At 39.3% G+C, this 20,157-nt stretch overlaps 2 protein-coding genes across 2 annotated transcripts in view; one reads left to right on the forward strand and one right to left on the reverse strand.

The window, feature by feature from the left end:
- WDPCP (WD repeat containing planar cell polarity effector) overlaps nucleotides 1-1,302 on the reverse strand; it is a 478,431-nt gene extending 477,129 nt beyond the window's left edge. The window contains exon 1 of the mRNA XM_003262443.4: nucleotides 564-1,302. Within this exon, the coding sequence (XP_003262491.2) occupies nucleotides 564-638 (75 nt within the window). The 5' untranslated portion in view covers nucleotides 639-1,302. The remainder of the gene's footprint in view (nucleotides 1-563) is intronic.
- On the forward strand, nucleotides 1,294-19,464 carry MDH1 (malate dehydrogenase 1). Its single transcript, XM_012501160.2, has 9 exons — nucleotides 1,294-1,407; nucleotides 6,826-6,924; nucleotides 7,757-7,853; nucleotides 9,727-9,902; nucleotides 11,490-11,612; nucleotides 16,935-17,111; nucleotides 17,529-17,642; nucleotides 18,202-18,291; nucleotides 19,129-19,464. Exons 1-9 carry the CDS (start codon nucleotides 1,405-1,407, stop codon nucleotides 19,252-19,254), a joined length of 1,005 nt encoding a protein of 334 aa, XP_012356614.2. The 5' UTR covers nucleotides 1,294-1,404; the 3' UTR covers nucleotides 19,255-19,464.
- Nucleotides 19,465-20,157: the final 693 nt, after the last annotated feature.

Raw genomic sequence — 20,157 nt, forward strand, 5'->3', positions numbered from 1 at the left:
CTTTTAACATCCACAAGAAACAAGCTTTCAAAAAGCACAGCAATTCTCTTGGCAGCATTAATTTTAAAGAGAACCTCTTAAGTTGTTTTACCAGCTGAGACTGAGTGATTAAACAACCAGCGTCTCCCCTTCAGCTGCTAGTCTTTCCTCAGAAATGCCGGTTTGGCATAACTTTTAAGACTCAAGATGGTTTAAGGCGCATCCTGTTTCTTCCAAAAGAGAATGGACAAAACTTAACATTTACGGAGGGCTTAGAGCAAATTAGATCCGTATACTGTGACCTCCTGGAAGGGAGAGGCTCACCTCCTACAAAGTAAATGCTCAATAAATATTTTTGATATAACTCTGGAAGAGCTTCATTTGGGGTCGGAGGTGCACCTACTCCAGGGCACCACGCCCTCCAGAACAGTTGCATTCCCACGCCCCTCAAACTCCGCTCAGAAAAGGGACCGGCGAGCTTGCAGGCATCCGCCCAGCGGATAAAAGCAAAGCGGGACGGCGCACCACCGCATTCCGGACTCTAAGGTTAAAACAAAACCCCCTGCCCTCGGGCCAGGGCTCACCTTTCTCGGGAGTGGGAAAGAAGCGCGACTCCCGGCCGCTTCGTAGTAGGCGTCCCGGCAAAACTCTCGCCTCATCACCAGACACTATCCCGGGCAGAAGGTTCCTGGGCTAGGTCCTTGGACCCAAGAGAGAGCGACACGCTCGCTTGGTCTCTTGGGTCTCCAGGACGCCGCCGCCACAGTTCCCTCAGGTGCTATAAAGCAGCCAGCGTGTGCGTGCGCTCCCGCCTCGTCGCTTAGCAACCTGAGAAGCTGTCCGGTCGTCCCAACTTATCAATTCCCCCGCCCCTCCAGAGTGTCAATTGTTTTTTAAAAGATTTTGTTTCCGGGTCGATCCAGCTTTACGCAGCGGAAGGTCTCTTTACCTTCCACGTTTACCCTCATGGGAGGATGCAGTCTCAGTCACGCGCGTGTGGGTGATGTCGCAAAGGGGTCATTCTCCCCTCCCTAGAGTTACACACGCTATCTCTCCCGCCAATTGCCGGGCGCCATCAGGCAGGTCCATTCCGCCTGAGCCCAAACCATCCGCTTGTCGTCGTCCTCCAATCACAGCGGCTCATTCTCAGGGACTACTTTGCAATCGGCGCAGAGCGCAGTGAGAAGAGCTTGAGAAATACCTGTCGTATCGGGAAGTGTAGTTCAATACTTGAAGGAAGCGCTTTGGAGATTGCGCCAGAACCAGGGCAGCATAAACTACAGTTCCCAGAGAGCGCCGCGTCGGGAGCGGAGCCTTTTCTCGCTAACACCGCTCGCCCTCTCCGAGTCAGTTCCGCAGTAGAGGTGACCTGACTGTCTGAGGCTCATTTTGCAGTTGTTGAAATTGTCCCCGCAGTTTTCAATCATGGTGAGTGTGGGCCCCGGGTTCCTGCCCACCTCCGGCTCTCGCGCCCTTGTTGGGGTTTCTTGCACTTTAGGGACTTTTGGGAGGCAGCTGTGCAATGCACTGTCCTTCGCGCCGTTTGGCAAGCTCGGACTCATCTTCTGGGGATTGTCGCAGTGACCCAGTAATGGGAAGGGATTGATTTCCACCTTGCGGGGCATGGGGCGCTCTTAGGAGGACTCTGGAGAAGTAGTTGCCCTGGGAGAGGTGCGATCTTAATCCTGCTGCATGGCGGGAGGACAAAATGCGACGCTGCAGCTATTTTCCAAAGGACGTTACGGTGTTTGATAAGGACGATAAGGTTTGCGATGGGAAGGAAAGGTTGGGTCCTAACCCCTTTTTCTCCTGATTTGCCTACAGTGTTTATAACGGCTTTTGTCACAGGGCCCTTGAAAGCAAAATGCTGGAAAGGTAGTATTTACCAGGTGCGCCAGATTACGATCTGCGTTTGCAGGAGACGTGTTTCCGCCATATCTAATTTCTCAAAATGTTATTTGGAACCCGTTCATTGACCTTTTTTGTAATGCCAGGACATATTGAAGTGACAGCATCACTAACCAAATAACTACTGCAGATATTCTTTATTGAACTGTATGTTGTGAATTCCAGAAGCATCTCTCTTAAATGTAGCAGAGTAACCATTTTGTCATGGAAGACCTGGATAACCTAGATCTCCATAGCTTGTCTCTGCTGAAAGAGAGGGGGAGGGGGAGGGTTGGTGAAGGAACTCTGGCGTAGGAATAATCTGTGTACTGCTTGAAGGTGACATTTGTCATCAAACTCAGAGAAATCGCTTCATACTATCAATACAATGCCTTGTATTTATAGTTGCGACTGTTTTTCCTACTTTATCTGCAAAATACTAAAATGGCTGGAGAATGTGGAGAAATGTTTGAATGAATTGGAAATTTCCCAGAACCTGAAAAGACATGTTTTCAAGGCAAGGGCATTACTCTCTCTGCCTGTTTAACGGGGCCAGTGGAGACAGCTACTAAGTTCCAGGAGGTGTTAAACCTAGGTTTCCTAAATGTTTTGTCACATAATTAGTCACTTAAATTATGGTTTCAGTAGTTTCTGTCCTAATAACCTTAGCTAGAAAGCAGAGGTACTTATTATCTGAGAACCTTGGGCTTTTTGCTTTTAGAACTGAATGGGATCTTTTAAAGGTCATCTTGACGAATCTCCCCACTTCAGATCTTAAAATTGAGTTTATCGAGACCCAGAGAGAATGTGATTTGCCCCAAGAGTCTCACACTCTTGCCATTTTTCTATATTGTGTCTTACACTTACCAAGTCTTTCTGAATTTTTATTTTTATAGAGACCACCGCAGTGAGGTCTCGCAGCGGGGGAGAGACAGTGTACTCAACTCCCTGAAAACTTATTTTTACTAGCTGAGATTCTGGATGAAGTTACCAGTTCATACTGCATATACAGACTCAAATGTGTTACCAGCATGTAGATTACTTGATAGCTTTTTATTCCTTGCAATTCAAAATACTGGAATTCTAGAATTAAAAGGGAATTTGGAGATTATATTATCTACTCTTATAATGTAGTCTGGTGAGGTCAGATAATTTTCCCAAGGTCACAGAGAGATTTTGGGCCCCAGATTCTTAGCTAGTTTCCCTAGCAAGGCCCCACGGCTGGAAGGTCACTGGGGTGCCAGATAACACGGAGACAGAACATGAGGAAGAATTTGTCTGGCAGTTTGCTGGAACTGACAGCAAACTCACACATGACTCAATTTCCCTGCCCCCTCAGGAGTGTGTGAATGGACAGAGTTAGAAAAGAGCCTTCTTTTGTAAGCTCATTCAAAGCGGAGGATTCTTTGCTTGTTGTCTATAGGGAGTGACAGCAAAATAAACTGTATGAAGGAATCTAAATGGTACTGCTTAGTTTTTTGTGTTATAGAAATACATGTAATTTAGAAATGTATATAAATTTGAAAGTGAAAAAGGAATATGTGGATCTGTCTGTGGAATAACAGAGACACTTAAATTCAGTCTTTGTAGCTGAGAAGTTAGCACAGAGCCTGCATCTGCAGGAAAGTCATTGGTGCCCTGCTAAGAGCAAAGACATTCCTTCTTTGGATCTTGGCAGACTGCCCAGATATCTGAGCAAAGAATAGTAACCTATGTTCACACTATAACATTGTGAAAGTCAGCAGGACTCTCCCACCCTCCTGCTTTTCAACTGCAATGTTGCAGAAGAGCAGAAAGAACCATACATGGACTTTCTTTCTCTGTTTCATCTTCAAACATTCAAACACTAACTAAGCCTCATACTACCATTAATAAGATGGAATTACCTACCTGGGAAAGTAATTTCCCCAAAGACACAGAAGAAAACTGCTGAGGTGGAATTAACTGTTCATTAGGTGGCCACAACCCCTTCACTAAGGACTGTGAACTGTGAACATATTTTTAAGTAGCTACTAAAATTGACTGCATTCTAACCATATAGGTGACCTTATGGGAAGTTAAACTTTATAGTGATCTTCACTCTCCAGCCCCCCTTTTCTTATCCTAGTTTGCTGTTCATTGAAGTAGTATCTGTTCATACTTTATACCCTAACCTTCCTTCATTCAACAAATACTTGTTGAACGCTATACGGGAATGCAAATCCGCATCAAAGACAGACTGTTCTCAAGGGGGCTTCAGAGCAACAGAAATGTAAATAGAAAACCACAGGCTATTAAAGTCTTTAGAGGAAAATTCTGTGATGATAATTATAAATACTACGCACTGTTCTTAGTGCTTTGTGTGTTAACTCTTTTAATCCTTAAAATTACTCTGTTTGTTAGGTAATTGCTATTATTATCTCCATTTTACTATGGGGAAATAATACAGAAAGGTTAAGTAACTTGTCCTAGAGCATGCAGTTAATGAGTTGTGGAGCCAGGACTTGAACCCAGAAAGTCTGGCTCCAGAGTCCATCTCTTTAATTACTACTCTATACTGCTTCTCTAGCCCCCTGTTTTAGAAAATTGATGTATCCTTTTGTTTCCTTCACGTGATTCACCAATGGATTCCCTGGCCTAAAATAGTACCAAGTACATGATAGGAACTTAATGATGTTTTGTTTAATGAATGAATTAAATGAGAAAACAGTTCACCAGTGAATTTATAAGGTAATATCATTAGTACTAATGACAATTGTGTTAACTATAGTTGGGACTATTGTGGTCACTAAGTTTCCAGTTTTCTCAATACATGGTATATATGAATAAAATACCTTTTGTTTTCATAATATATATGAGTAAGTTTTTGTTTGAGACAGGATCTCACTCTGTCACCAAGGCTGAAGTGCACTGACACAGTAATGGGTCACTGTAGCCTTAACTTCCAAGGCTCAAGTGATTCTCCTCCCTCAGCCTCCTGAGTGGCTGGAACTACAGCATCTGCCACCACACCCAGCTAAATTGTTTTTTTAAGAGACAGGGTTTCACTGTGTTGCCCAGGCTGGTCTCGAACTCCTGGGCTCAAGTGATCCACCCGCCTCGGCCCCCTGTGCAATGCACTGGGATCATAGGCGTGAGCCACTGCACTCAGCCTGAAATATCTTAAATAAATAAAATATCTTTAAAAATTTTTAAAGCACGTTACATATGTTTCCAAACAGTTCTTATACATTTCCATCTTTTTGGTAGTTTTACAGGACCCAGCTATTCCTTCAAGCAAATATCGGAGTTCCAACTACGGGACAGGTGTTGTTCTAGGCAATTGAGATACAGCAGTAAATAAAATAGACAAAGTCCCTGTCCTTAAGGATCTCGTATTCTAAAGGGAAAGGGAGTAATAATTTCTTCCTGTATTCCCTTTTTCTCACCTACTCTACTTCAAGGAAAGAAGGGAAAATGACAGAATGAAAAACGTATAGGCCATTAAAGATTTTTCTATAAATAGTAATAAATTAGAAAACAAATATTGTGTAGTATATAGTTGGCTATGATCAAATTCAAATTCATTTCTCTACACCAGTTGACACTTTTTTTTTTTTTTTTTTTTTTTTTGGAGAAGGAGTTTCGATCTTGTTGCCCAGGCTGGAATGCAATGGCACGATCTCCGCTCACTCAACCTCTGCCTCCCGAGTTCAAGCGAGTCACCTGCCTCCGCCTTCCAAATAGCTGGGAGGTGCCTGCCACCATGCCCAGCTAATTTTGTATTTTTAGTAGAGACGGGGTTTCTCCATGTTGGTCAGGCTGGTCTCAAACTCCCAACCTCAGGTGATCTGCCTGCCTCGGCCTCCCAACGTGCTGGGATTACAGGCATGAGCCACCATCCCTGGCCTGACACTTCTTTTTTGAAATTTTTTTTTTCTTTGATTTCTATGAGTGAGTACCAAATTGCTGAGTGCTGCTGACTTTCAGAGCTTAGAGTTAGAAGCTTAAAAGAAGCCTTCGAGGCTATCCATCCTTGTTTTGTCTTAGAGACACGACTCTCATCTGGAAGAAGGAACTTTAAATAAAAAGAAACCAAACACTTCTAGGCTTAGTCACATCAGTGAACCATCTCTCCATGCAGGTAGGGGTAAAGGTGACAGTGGAAGTACATTTACCCAGCATTATCGGGGAAACGAATGGTTCACCTTAATTGAATTTTTCTGTCTAACCTTACTCATTACGTTTCTAAACATTATTGTTTTTTTCTTTTTAATAGAAATATTTCTATTTTTTAAAATTCTGTCAGCTTAGTCTTTTTTTACTCAGAGTCATCACTTTGAATATCAGTTATCTTTGTTTCTATGTCTATATTTTGTTCAGGATCTGTTTAAATCTCTCTTTGTATGTCTTCCCTCCTTGCTTTTAAAAATAATTTTCCCTTGGAATCAGGTTGTCAGCTGTCTGTCACTACATGTTGCTGTTGTTTCTCCCGAAATAAAAAATCTTGTTTTTCCTCCTCCAGACAATAAAGTTGAAGCACGATTAATTGTCTTATTTAAATGTTTTGGCTCAATGTAAATGGAAAGTTTTAGCCTCTTTCACTGTTCTTCTTGGTATGAAGACTCTATTGAGCAGATGGGAGTGGGGGCTTTGCATAATAAGGATTTGTGTGGCTCTAGTGGCTGCCAGGTTTGGATCACCACATACTGAACACATCAACATTGTTGAGCCTATTTTAGTGGTAAAATATCCCAAAAAAGGTGGATAAGATTATGTAAGTAAATCCAGGATAACACTTTTAGCTCCCTACATGGTGAGAGTTAAATAACACCACGTAAATATGCAGCACATTCATTTTCTACTGAGCCAGATGCAAAAGGACTTTAAAATTTTACATTCACTTTTAAAGTATGTGGATTTCTTACTATAAATTAAAATCCTGGATATTTTTGAGGTACAGTAGTACTTAAAGATGTTAATGGGTCTTTTTCATTACAGTCTGAACCAATCAGAGTCCTTGTGACTGGAGCAGCTGGTCAAATTGCATATTCACTGCTGTACAGTATTGGAAATGGATCTGTCTTTGGTAAAGATCAGGTAGGAACAGGTGTCTATAAATCTTAAGTTATTAGAGTAAGAATATGGTTAATAAAATTCTGTATTTAGTTGTACACAAATTGTAAAACAGTGAAGGAAGGTGTAATCCCAGTAAATGTAATAGGCACACTGCTATAAATGGAAGCTACTAAGGTATTTATATGTATGCCTGCAGGCACTGAAAACACTGCAAATGAGAACTCTTCCATATATTGTACTTAGTTGACTTGGTGTAACCAGCAGGTGTCAGTCAATGGGAGATATCACTAATGACAGTAACTTACCGTCATGTGGGAGAGTTACTCAATAAGCACTCCCTTGTTCATAAATGGCCTTTGGAACCAAAAGAGTCAGGAAATCTGCTTCCCAGTTGAAGCAGGCACTCCGACTTCCAGCAAGCCTGATTAATATACAGTAAAATCCTTTTCTAAGGTATTCATTTATTCAGTTTCTTGACCCATGGATACTGAATTATTCTTTCATGTCAGATACTGTACTTAGCTTTCCATGAACTGAAATCAAACATACAGCTATTAACAGTAAGAGCAAGCTATGGCATGTCACTCAGTTTAATGTTTTTTTCATGTACTGTTAAAATTGAGTAGTGGTGATTCCTCTCACTGTGTCTGTTAGCAAACCAATGCTGGTTTTATAGCATCCTTCTTTCTGAAAGTGGCATAGTGCTAGATACCTGACCTCCTAAAATAATTATCATGACTAATTAATGGGAATTACATGCATGTACATACCAAATAAAAACTATGTGAAAAGACTTTCTTGTGTCTAAATGAAATAGCCTACACTAACAGATGCTGTCCTTGCTTTTTGGTAGCCTATAATTCTTGTGCTGTTGGATATCACCCCCATGATGGGTGTCCTGGACGGTGTCCTAATGGAACTGCAAGACTGTGCCCTTCCCCTCCTGAAAGGTGGGTTGGGGAGTAGAGAAGGGATTTTATGGTATTTGATTTCTTACAAAATACAGGTTTTAGGCTTTTGTTAAAGGCTCTCAATTAGAAGATATTTCATAAGAGGATTTTTTTATTTTGAACTACCACTACTTATTAACTACTTATGTATACCAAGGATAAATAAGGGTAAAAAATGAGAAACAATCATTGTCAAGTAAAGGACTATCCTTTTTTCCCCAATGTGTGTGTGTATATAATTTATTATACCAGTTAAGTGTAATATTGCGCAAGGGTTATACACCTGAAATTGTCAACACACACACATTATAGACAACGTAGGAATTGTCTACATTGTGTTGTTATGGAGTCTGTTTAAATGGTAATAGTAGCATCCTTTAATGGAAAACTCTCAGTTTTGAAGGATGTCCTTCATAACTATACATTGCTCTGGAAGTTGGTTGGTTCCTCTTATATGGTTCCCATCCCATCTACCAATCATCAGGTTGAGACATAGTGTAAATTGTCCTTACCATATGCTCTATAGTTTGAAAAATACCCAGAAGAGCTCAGCTAAGGGCCTTTGCAAATCATTGAACTGTAATACAAATATAATAAGGAGCCTTAAATTTGATTGAAAAGTTTATTAAAATATTCTAAATTAATTTGAATATTTTTCTTCAACTATATCTTCATCATAGTCTTTCTTTTGGTAAAGATTAATTAATGATACTCTCCTAGAAGTTTGCACAAAGCAAAATAATATATACCTTCCAAGAAAAACTTTCCTTAAAATTCTTCATCTGTTGAATAAACATTTGCTAGAAGGGATACTCTGCCATCTAAGTCTTTTGGTTGCAAAGTTCTGTAGAAGAATACATGACTGCCCACATTATTCCATTGGTTCCCTTTTCTCACCCACAGCTCTTTCCAAATCAGCTTTGCTGCTTTTTCCCATTTGTATTCCTTTCTCTGCTGAGTTGCCTGTGCTTTTTCTCTAAAGGGCCCAGATTGCAGTTGGTTTGTCCTCTGCCAGATGTGAATATGACAGGGAAGGGAAAGTTCAGCAAATAAGGACATGTGACTGGGAAAGAGGAAGATAATTTTTTTCCTCCAGCTGGTGTTCCTGTCTATGCCCATTTTCAGACTTATGGCAGCCTTGACTGTGATGCAACTAGCCAATTTTCCAGTGAAAATGCTGAATGTTGGTCATAGCTTTTTTAATACAATCAAAGAAGTGCGATGACTTATGTTCTTTAGTCAAAAAGCAAGTGATGTTTGCTTATTGTATTAGCACTGGAGCATAGTGGTTGAACTCTGGACCAACCTAGGCTGGAATTACAGCTCCATTATCTTTTGATGGTGGCAAGTTAATCTCTTTAAACCTCAGTGTCTCCATCTATAAAATGTGAAGATTAAATTTGATAATAATATAAATCTCTTAGCATTATCTGTGGCACAAAACTCCTCAATAGCCATTTATTATTTTTAAATTTGTGATTGGTGTCTTAGACCTTAAAGTAATTGTAATTTAAAGGTTAGGTGAGTTAGTTGCTCTTTTGTGTTGTGTGGTAATTAGTGTGAATAACAAGTGTTGCTTCAAAAGTCATCATTATACCTTGCATCCCTTATGATTATATAAGATAAAAGCTATGGAATTTTGACATTTAAGATAATTATTGAAATAGGAGAAGCAAAATAAATCTATTGACATTTCTGATGTTATGATTGTTAAATTAATATATTATCTTTCTTAGGCTCCTGAAATGTATATCAGTGTGATATGTAAACACTTGCAACAAGTGAAAGAATTAATGAGTAGATTCAATATAAAAAAGAAAACTTCAAACTTTGATGTTTAAGTAGCTCTGCATATTTATTGCCATGTCCACAGATGTCATCGCAACAGATAAAGAAGAGGTTGCCTTCAAAGACCTGGATGTGGCCATTCTTGTGGGCTCCATGCCAAGAAGGGAAGGCATGGAGAGAAAAGATTTACTGAAAGCAAATGTGAAAATCTTCAAATCCCAGGGTGCAGCCTTAGATAAATACGCCAAGAAGTCAGTAAAGGTGACCAACACTGTATCTTATGGGATTTTTCATTATTAGCATTTGAAACTTATGCTTTCAGCATTTAAGCAAAACCAAAATTATTTGCCCTTTTTTCTAGTTCTGTACAATCATCAGTAAATACGGCTATAGAGTTTTGCTCGATAAGCTCTCCCTTTCTGGGTTTTTTCTTACAGTGTAGAAATCTATATTCAGAGTGCTCAAAAATATTTTTCCTATTAGTATAACGTGAAAATTTAGTATTAGTTCTTAAACCTGTAGAGAAGGCACAGGACCTTCTGGTGTATTTTTGCTGCGTGGGAATATTTATTTAGACATTTAAATTTGTGTGTGATTGTGAAAGGAGATAGCTAGCTATAAGGTAAGTTTATTCTCAGAAGTAGAAGATAGTTGTTTCTGAATGCTCAGATTTTCTTAATGCAGAGGAATTTTAATATGCTTGTCTCTTGAAGAATTGAGTCAGTATGACTTAGAGTTCTCTCTTCGTGTTCAAACTATTTACTTTAGATTCTAATATGTCTTAATATTACAGTAAGCCTTTATTTTTTATTTATTTTTCTAATTTTTTTGAGATGGAGTCTTGCTCTGTCACCCAGGCTGGAGTGCAGTGGTGCAATCTTGGCTCACTGCAACCTCTGCCTCCCGGGTTCAAGCGATTCTCCTGTCTCAGCCTCCTGAGTAGCTGGGACTACAGTTGCATGCCACCACACCCAGCTAATTTTTGTATTTTTAGTAGAGACGGGGTTTCACCATGTTGGCCAGGCTGGTCTCGAACTCCTGACCTCAGGTGATCCACCCGTCTTGCCCTCCCAAAGTGCTGGGATTACAGGTGTGAGCTACCACGCCCAGCCAAACCTTCTTTTATTAGTGAACTATCAATTAACTAGAACTTAATTGTCACATAGCAAATAGGCTTGCTGGTTAAAGATTTAACTGATTTCCATATACTTTCCTATCTTTCAAAAAAAGGTGAAAGAAAATTTTATAAGATTTTTTAAGTTGCCCATTATAATGTTCTATCAATAACATTTCATAGATGTCTGCATTTTTTGCTTTCTATGGGCTTCATTTTAAATAGTTAACTTATTTTCTGTCATCATAGAAAATAATATAAATGAGTTGAATAGAAATCCACAGGTGCCAGTCAAATATTAGAAGGTTGTTCAGACTACTAAATGGCAGGCTATTTGGAGGTAAAGTACTCCTTGCACAGTAATTCCACCTCTGCAAAGCGTCCTTGTTTGTGAGAAATATTTGCCAGCACTGCACTACTTAGAGACAATGAAGTATCTTGTCTACAGCTTGTCAAAAGAGGTACCAAAAAAAAAAAAAGATATATGGGAGTCAGTCTCTGTAATATGGTTGTAACTTTTCTATAAATCTGATATTATTTCAAAATTTTTTATTACCATTTTATTAAAGATTTTTATAACGTAAAATGCATTTTCCTATGCTATATTGTATTTGGTGTTTCCCAAGCCTCCCCTGTACAAAGGCTACCTGTTAGTCATTTTCAGTCAAATTTTAACATAGATTAGTTAGTAACTATATAGTCTGTAACTCTTCGGTGCCTTCCATTCCTCCTAGGTTATTGTTGTGGGTAACCCAGCCAATACCAACTGCCTGACTGCCTCCAAGTCGGCTCCATCCATCCCCAAGGAGAACTTCAGTTGCTTGACTCGTTTGGATCACAACCGAGCTAAAGCTCAAGTAAGAAAAATGTCTTTTAAATCTCGTGATTGTTCAACTTTAAAACATTTTTCTCTCACTTTTAAAATAACTGAATCTGAGTTTGTGCTTTTTTCTTGTTTTTGTTTAGTAGGAACCTATTACTTTTATTAAATTAAAAGTAAATTATTATTAATTTGTTAGGGAGTCTTTAAATGTATTCTCGTAAAGGACCAGAGGCTGGACTTCCTACTTGATTTCGTCTTTAACTATATTTCAATTGCTAACTATAATGAAATGCAGTTACTAATGTTCTCTTGTTACAGTGGTTAAAAATTAGTTATACATGATGGTACATAATTTAGTTTAATTTTTTTCAGATACATATAATCTCATATAAACAAAGACTTGAGCTTTGTGTGATTGTGTGGCTCTGCTTCTATTTTACCTGCAGCTAAGCAATCAAATTCAGATTTTAATTTTTAATTTTATATTTAATTTTCAGTTTTGTGTCTTTTTAATAGTCTATGTGTATCTGTAAAATTTCCTACTTTCACTACTTAGGAACTAAACTCTGTTGCTAATTTTCTTTACTCTTGGAGCCATAGATAAGTATGCCAAGGAGCCAGTGACCAGGGAATTAACAATAGCTTTTCAAAAAATTAGAAGCCAGGCAACTGATCTGAGCTAGTTTCCTAGGCTTTTTCAGATCTAACTGGTCCTGGTGCCCGTTCTTGGACAGAACCTCTTTCCTTTGCCCTAATGCTTTTCTGGCCATCCCTTCTTGTCTGTAGGTCATCACTGCTAGATAGGTCTATGAGTTCAGTGCTTTTTCTTCTAGAGAAGATAACTTTAGTTTCAAAAAAAAATTGTTGTTAACCAGAAGATGCTGTGAGGTCTAAGCTGAAGCACTACTGCCTTAACCTGAGAATAATCCTTCAGCTCTGGAATGCCTAGTGAAAGAGAAAAGAATATACATTTGTTAAGCAGCTACTGTAAATTGAATGCTATACATGTAATTTTCCATTTAATTTTTATAGTAACCATATGAGGTATCTCATATTATCCCTGCATTAGGTAAGAAAACTGAGGCCCAGGGAAGTCAGAGAACCTGCTCAGAGTCATACAGCTCATAAATTACGGAGCCACCTTGATTTGCCTGACTCCAAATGCTTGTGTATGTTCTTACCTAATGGTATCAACTAACCTTAGTCCACTTACTAGCTCTGTGATTTTGAGAAAGTATATTCAATGTTTAAAATGTAATAATTATATCTACCTCAGAGAGTTCTTATGAGGATTAAATAAGATCTATTTTAAGCCCTTAGCATGGTGCCTGCACATAATAAATACAAGAAAGGTTGGCTGCTATTATTAGTTGATTTCTTCTTTCTAAGAAGCATACAGCCTAAACATTCCTAATTTAGAGGGTTGTTGGATAACAACACTTAAATTTTTAGCTTAAAATGCAAATATTCCCTGAGAGGCTGTAGGCTGTGGGCTGGGTCTGGTGGTAGCTGAGAACGAATAGGAGTTTGTTTGAGTGGCAGGCAGTTTGAGTTCTGTGGGACAGTTATAAAGGAAGAGATATTATACGTGTTACAGTTGTAAACTCTGGATTGCCAGAAAGTGACTTATTTAGTTCCTACAACAAGAAAGAGGTAACACAATGACACTAACAACCACTTTCTGTTGTTTCACCTGAGGCTTTGGTGGAGACAGGCATTGGAAAATTCTGCTTCCAAAGGTACTACAAAGAGATACTTTGTCCTAGTGCCTGAAACAGTTTTCACTGCAGGGCTAAAGTCTGAATGAGCAAAGAGGAAAGAAAGTGCTGTCTCCTCAGACTTTAACCTTCACTTGGGGACATGTTCTTTGTTACTCCTGGGACCTTGGCTAGGCACTGTTTCAGCATGTCAGTCTGGCATAGTGAGAGCTTTTAGGGAGTCATTGAAGAAGCACTTTCTTCCTCTAAAAGAAGTTGTTTTTCCAGTGAGAAAAATAACAAACCCAAAGATAAGTTTTTCTTACAGGAATGGTTGCTAGATATTATTGTCTTGGAATTCAGAGGCCTTAGCTACTTAGGGACTGTTTAACACCTGCAGAACTTCCCTGTGTATTTTCAAACCAGTGCTGTATTTAAGTCTGCTGATAAGGTAATTTGACAATGATACCAGTTAGCTGGTAAGAAAATTACTAGGGCTGGAGAATTAATCAAAAACTTTTACCAGACCTATATGACAGACATGAGTGTCCAAGGGAGCAAAGAACTGTTATCCTGGGTATGTATTAATTGAGACTAATTGTGACATGAATCATATTAAATTATATCTGCTGGGTGCAAAGTACCTGGCCTTTGCTGTCCAGACAGAACTGGATTAACTCAAGAGATAGAAGGAGCAAGAGGAGGAGGGCAACAAGAACAAAGGAAGGCATGGGAGCCAAGGAGGACTGAGGGCGGAGAGGCCTAGAGGCATTTTGTCTTTACTGTACTTGGGAGCATTGAAGCAGACATTCAGGGAAGTTATAGGCTCTAACTTCCTGGTAATATATATCTTGAGTTAATTGTTCAAGGTATAAATTTTATCTTTTTCTATATACCATACCAGCTAAATTTAAGTATAAATATAAGAGCAGTTTCTTCCCCAGTTCTTTCCAGTCATGGCACACATAAAAAATGGTACTCATTGAACAGCGTGCCACTCTGCCCTACCCCACAGGCTAAGCAGATCAATAGCTGGGTACCCCAGAAACCCAACTCTCAACTAATTTGTGGAGACTAATGCAAATATTGTAGATAATAGTCCTAATACTTGCAAGACTTGCAGGGATTAGGTCGGTCAAAAGTGATTTACAATATTACAAACAGAAATTTTTAAGTAAACTTTTAACTATTTTAGGATTTAAGAAAGCAGTCTCAACTAGTTTAAGAGAGTGAAAGTAAAGACAGTTTACTTCTTACTTAACTGAATAAATTAGTATGAAGACCAGTCAAGTCATTGCAGACATTTAAGGTAATGGCCTTTTTTTTTTTCATCTTTATCCTTTTCGGTTGGTTGGTTGGGGTTTTTTTTTACTTTTTATTTTGAAATAATTTTAGACTCAGAAGTTGCAAAAAAATAGTACAGAGAAGTCCCATGTACCCATCACCCATTGATGGCATCTTACATAACTACAGAGTATTATCAAAACCAGGAAGTTGATGAACTACACAATACTATTAACTAGACTTACTGAAGTTTCACCAGTTTTATATTCACTTATTTTTTTCTGTGTCTTTATGAATGATTCTATGACATTTAATTACAAGTGTAGATTCCTATAACTGCCCCCATAGTCAAGGTACAGAATTTCTTCATTACTCACAAAAGAACTCCTTCATATTCTCCCTTATAGTCACACCTCCCTCTGTCCCTGACATCATTTATCTGCACTCCACCTCTATAATTTTGTCATTTTGAGAATTTACAAAAGTGGAATCATGCAGTAAGGAACCTTTTGAGACTGGCTCTTTTTCACTCAGTTTAATGCCTTTAAGATCCATCCAGGTTGTTCCTTTTTGTTGTTTTTCCACTTCCCCCTTTTATTTATTCCATTGCATACGTAAGACATAATACAGTTTATTTAACCATTCTTTTTTTTTTTTTTTTTTTTTTTTTTTTGAGACAGTCTCGCCCTGTCGCCTAGGCTGGAGTGCAATGGCACGATCTCGGCTCATTGCAACCTCCACCTCCCAGGTTCAAGAGATTCTCCTGCCTCAGCCTCCTGAGTAGCTGGGATTACAGGCACACGCTGCCACGTCCAGCTAATTTTTGTATTTTTAGTAGAGACGGGGCTTCACCATGTTGGCCATGATGGTCTCGTTCTCGACCTTGTGATCCTCCCACCTTGGCCTCCTAAAGTGCTGGGATTATAGGTGTGAGCCACCGTGCCTGGCGTATTTAACCATTCTTGAAGGACATTTGAGTTGTTTCAGTTTGGAGCTATTACCCTTGTTTTAAAATTTTCCTTAAAATATCAAAGTGTATTCCTTTTATTACATGGTAAATACTGAAATGCTTTATTTATGTGTGCTAAAGCTGCTGGCACAACTAATTTTCTCTCCCATTCTTTTTGGGACACAGAGGAAGGAAGAATTGCCCACAATGTCACCAAAACAGATCAGCTTCTTAAAATATTTTTCCACATTCCCTTCTGGTTCATCATAAATTCTGTTGTCTAGTTAGGAACAAATTATACATATACCTGATCATAATTTATTTTCTGCACATAAACTTATCAGACAAATAACAAGCAGGCTGATTTTATTTAAATCTACCAAGACATTTCTTTCTTTTTTTTTTTTTTGAGACAGAGTCTCGCTGTGTCACCCATGCTGGAGTGCAGTGGTGCAATCTTGGCTCACCGCAACCTCCGCCTCCCAGGTTCAAGCGATTCTCCTGCCTCAGCCTCCCGAGTAGCTGGGATTACAGACATGTGCCACCAAGCCCGGCTAACTTTGTATTTTTAGTAGAGACAGGGTTTCTCCATGTTGGTCAGGCTGGTCTCGAACTGCCAACCTCAGGTCTGCCTGCCTTGGCCTCCCAAAGCACTAGGATGACAGGCGTGAGCCACCATGCCCAGCCCAAGACAACTTTCTAACCTTTTTTGTGGCTACTATATTACATGTGATTGCAAGGCATTGCATGACCCTAAAGTGCTTTCTGGAGTCATAGCTAGAGATTGTTACATATGTTATAATTTTAGTGTGTATATGTGTACACACACACACATACACATATATAAAACCTCTTTCCTTTAGTTTCCTGATATATAAAATGAGGACAGTCATATCTTGGTAATTTGAGTCCTATCCAACTCTAAAATTTCATATTTAGGGTTATCTGAAAATTAATTTCTATATGGTATATAATAAAAATTTTACCTAAATATAAAGTGCCTAAATACCTGATTACTCAGAAGCACTGAGAAGACACCTCCAAGTAAACATTAACAGTGAAACAAAAGATCACATTTACATATTCAAGAAATAGTAAATTGATTAATAAATAATAGTAACTTGATTAATGTTTTATGTTTGATACACCTACTGTACTAATAAGTTAACCACAAACTATGGGATGCTTCATACCCTTAAACATTCTACTCCATAAGGTTTCAAGTCCACAGTTGTTACCACTGTTAAGCTGTTGTAGGAAATTGCCAAGCAATAAATTTACATTTTTTACAAGTAAATATAACTCTTGTGTTCTCTTGAAATTTCAGAAGCTTTTTATCTTTATTTAAGGGCATTTGTCAAAACAGGTCCCAATCGGAAATAAAAAGCATTTGTCTCAGTAATGTATTTGTTTTCAATTTAACTAGATTGCTCTTAAACTTGGTGTGACTGCTAATGATGTGAAGAATGTCATTATCTGGGGAAACCATTCCTCGACTCAGTATCCAGATGTCAACCATGCCAAGGTAAAATTGCAAGGAAAGGAAGTTGGTGTTTATGAAGCTCTGAAAGATGACAGCTGGCTCAAGGGAGAATTTGTCACGGTAAGAAAAATCTGTGAGCCTTCTTAATACTGAGCATAAAGAACTCTTGAGAGACTCTTAGGACAGAAAACCTTCAAGGAGGGCAGGTCTTTCACAGTTGCTCTGATGACTGCATACTTTCGGGAACATAGTAAGCCAGACATGATCCAATGTGATCTGATGTGATCTGTAGCACAGCAGTTGAGATTTATACCAAGATCCATGTCTTTGTCTGACCTATGATAAACTTTGTATGGAGATACATAGTCTCCTTTTTCCAGAAGGATTGGTAAGGCTCACATCGGGTTGTTGCATGATTTTGGAGGGGACACATTAAGCTCTGGTCATAGCCTTTCACCCCAAGGTCGATTTGGAATTAATGAAAACTTTGCTATCATGACCAATTAATACTGCTGCCTTCGCCTGCCCCCTTCCCAGACTGTGCAGCAGCGTGGTGCTGCTGTCATCAAGGCTCGAAAACTATCCAGTGCAATGTCTGCGGCAAAAGCCATCTGTGACCACGTCAGGGACATCTGGTTTGGAACCCCAGAGGTAAGGATTTAGTGATTTGCACAGGTCACTCTATTTTATTTTTGTTGCCTGATGATATAATATAAAAAGAATATAGCCTTAGCAATCAGTCAGGTTAGGTTCATTTCTCAGGTTCATTTCTCAGCTCAGCTGCCTATTAACTAAGTAAACTTCGGAGTTTGTTAGCCTTGACCTTTCTGAGCTGTTTTGTCATCTTTTACATGACATTACTATTATACACAGGGTTGTGAGGGTTAAAGGAGATTGCATATGGAAAACACCTAGCACAATGCCTGGTACATAGTAGGGGTGGAATTTTTTCTTCTAGGCCACAGCTTCCTCATCTGTAAAATGAGGATTAGGTTTCCCTGGCCTACTTCACATATGATATGGAAGCGTGGAATGAAATAATGTCCATGAAAGTTATCTTGTCACCATTACCTGGTGCTGATGATAGTTCCTTACACACTAATAATGTTATGAACATAGTAAGAAAGGGTCACCTGGTTTAATTTTATTAGTTCATATGTCAGTTGTGTAAACTAATCATCATGAGTATGTGAAACATTGTTATTTTCAGGGAGAGTTTGTGTCCATGGGTGTTGTCTCTGATGGCAACTCCTATGGTGTTCCTGATGATCTGCTCTACTCATTCCCTGTTGTAATCAAGGTAAGGTATTTTGGAGCTATTTCCCTTCTTTGAGGAAGTAGTTATATGTTTCTCTTAAGAATGGTATTATTGGCCAGGCATGGTGGCTCACGCCTATAATCCCAACACTTTGGAAGGCCAAAGTGGCAAGATTGCTTGAGCCCAGGAGTTCAAGACCAGCCTGGGCAACATAGTGAGACCCCCATCTCTGCAAAAATAAAATAATTAGCCGGGCATGGTGGCACACACCTGTGGTCCCAGGTTCTTGAGAGGCTGAGGTAGGAGGATTACTTGAGCTTAGGAGATCAAGGCTGCAGTGAACCATGACAGCACCCCTCCACCAGGCAACAGAACAGGACCCTGTCCCTCGAAAAAGAAAACAGAATGGTATAACTTAATCTAGAAAATTGTTCCTTTACTAAAATAGACATTTTTTCTCAGCTTTAAAACTATAGGTATTTCAACTTCAGGTCATTAAAAGGTTTTATGATTGAAATTAATCTGGAAAGGAAGATTCAGCTCTTCCCACTAGACACTATGTTATTATGCCTCTACTATTAGAGACCTACAAATAGTATATTTCTAAATGAAGCAATGGTTTTCAGTGTTGTTGCTCTTTATTATAACTGTGCTAAAGTCAGTCATTTTTGAAGATTTTTTTTTTTTAGATTCAAGGGGTTTAAAATTCAAGTGTTGAGTTTTTATTAGAATTATCTATTAATTAAAATCTGGATTTTGATTTACTTTAGAATCAGACTTTAAAACAGATATACCTCTAAATATAAGTTCAAACAAGGTTGTTGCTTACTGAAAGATCAGTTCCAGTATAAATTTCTTATTTGCATTATTTTCAAACAGAATAAGACCTGGAAGTTTGTTGAAGGTCTCCCTATTAATGATTTCTCACGTGAGAAGATGGATCTTACTGCAAAGGAACTGACAGAAGAAAAAGAAACTGCTTTTGAATTTCTTTCCTCTGCCTGACTAGACAATGATGTTACTAAATGCTTCAAAGCTGAAGAATCTAAATGCCGTCTTTGACTCAAGTACCAAATAATAATAATGCTATACTTAAATTACTTGTGAAAAACAACACATTTTAAAGATTATGTGCTTCTTGGTACAGGTTGGTGAATGACAGTTTATCGTCATGCTGTTAGTGTGCATTCTAAATAAATATATATTCAAATGAAAGTGACTCAGACTCTGTTTCTAGCTAATATTTAGTGTCTATTCGGGAAACAAACTTTCGGCCAGGCACAGTCGCTGACACCTGTAATCCCAGCACTTTGGGAAGCTTGAGACAGGCGGATCACCTGAGGTCAGGAGTTTGAGACCAGCCTGGGCAAATAGTGACACTCCGTCTCTACTAAAAATACAAAAATTAGCCAGGCATGGTGGCACAGGCCTGTAATCCCAGCTACTTGGGAGGATGAGGTAGGAGAATAGGTTGTCCCAGGGCGGGGGCGGAAGTTGCAGTGAGCTGGGATTGCACCACTGCACTCCAGCCTGGGCTACGGGGGAAACTCCGTCTCAAAAAAAGAAAAGAGGGCTGGGCGTGGTGGCTCGCACCTGTAATCCCAGCACTTTGGGAGGCAGAGGCGGGTGGATCACTAGGTCAGGAGATCAAGACCATCCTGGCTGACGCGGTGAAACCCCATCTCTACTAAAAATACAAAAAATTAGCCAGGTGTGGTGGCAGGCACCTGTAGTCCCAGCTACTCGGGAGGCTGAGGCAGGAGAATGGCGTGAACCCGGGAGGCGGAGCTTGCTGTGAGCAGATGGCGCCACCACACTCCAGCCTGGGCACAGAGCGAGACTCCGTCTCAAAAAAAAAAGAAGAAAATAAACTCGGATGTTTCCCAGCTTGCCTAAATAATTTTGAGA

Source organism: Nomascus leucogenys, chromosome 14, assembly GCF_006542625.1.
Source record: "Nomascus leucogenys isolate Asia chromosome 14, Asia_NLE_v1, whole genome shotgun sequence".
NCBI lineage: Eukaryota > Metazoa > Chordata > Mammalia > Primates > Hylobatidae > Nomascus > Nomascus leucogenys.

What these genes read in the sequence shown, in the direction of transcription:
- MDH1 (XM_012501160.2), top strand. An exon ending in ACAACCGAGCTAAAGCTCAA is followed by an intron (nt 11,613 to 16,934) that starts GTAAGAAAAATG and finishes CAATTTAACTAG; the next exon opens with ATTGCTCTTAAACTTGGTGT. An exon ending in CATTCCCTGTTGTAATCAAG is followed by an intron (nt 18,292 to 19,128) that starts GTAAGGTATTTT and finishes ATTTTCAAACAG; the next exon opens with AATAAGACCTGGAAGTTTGT.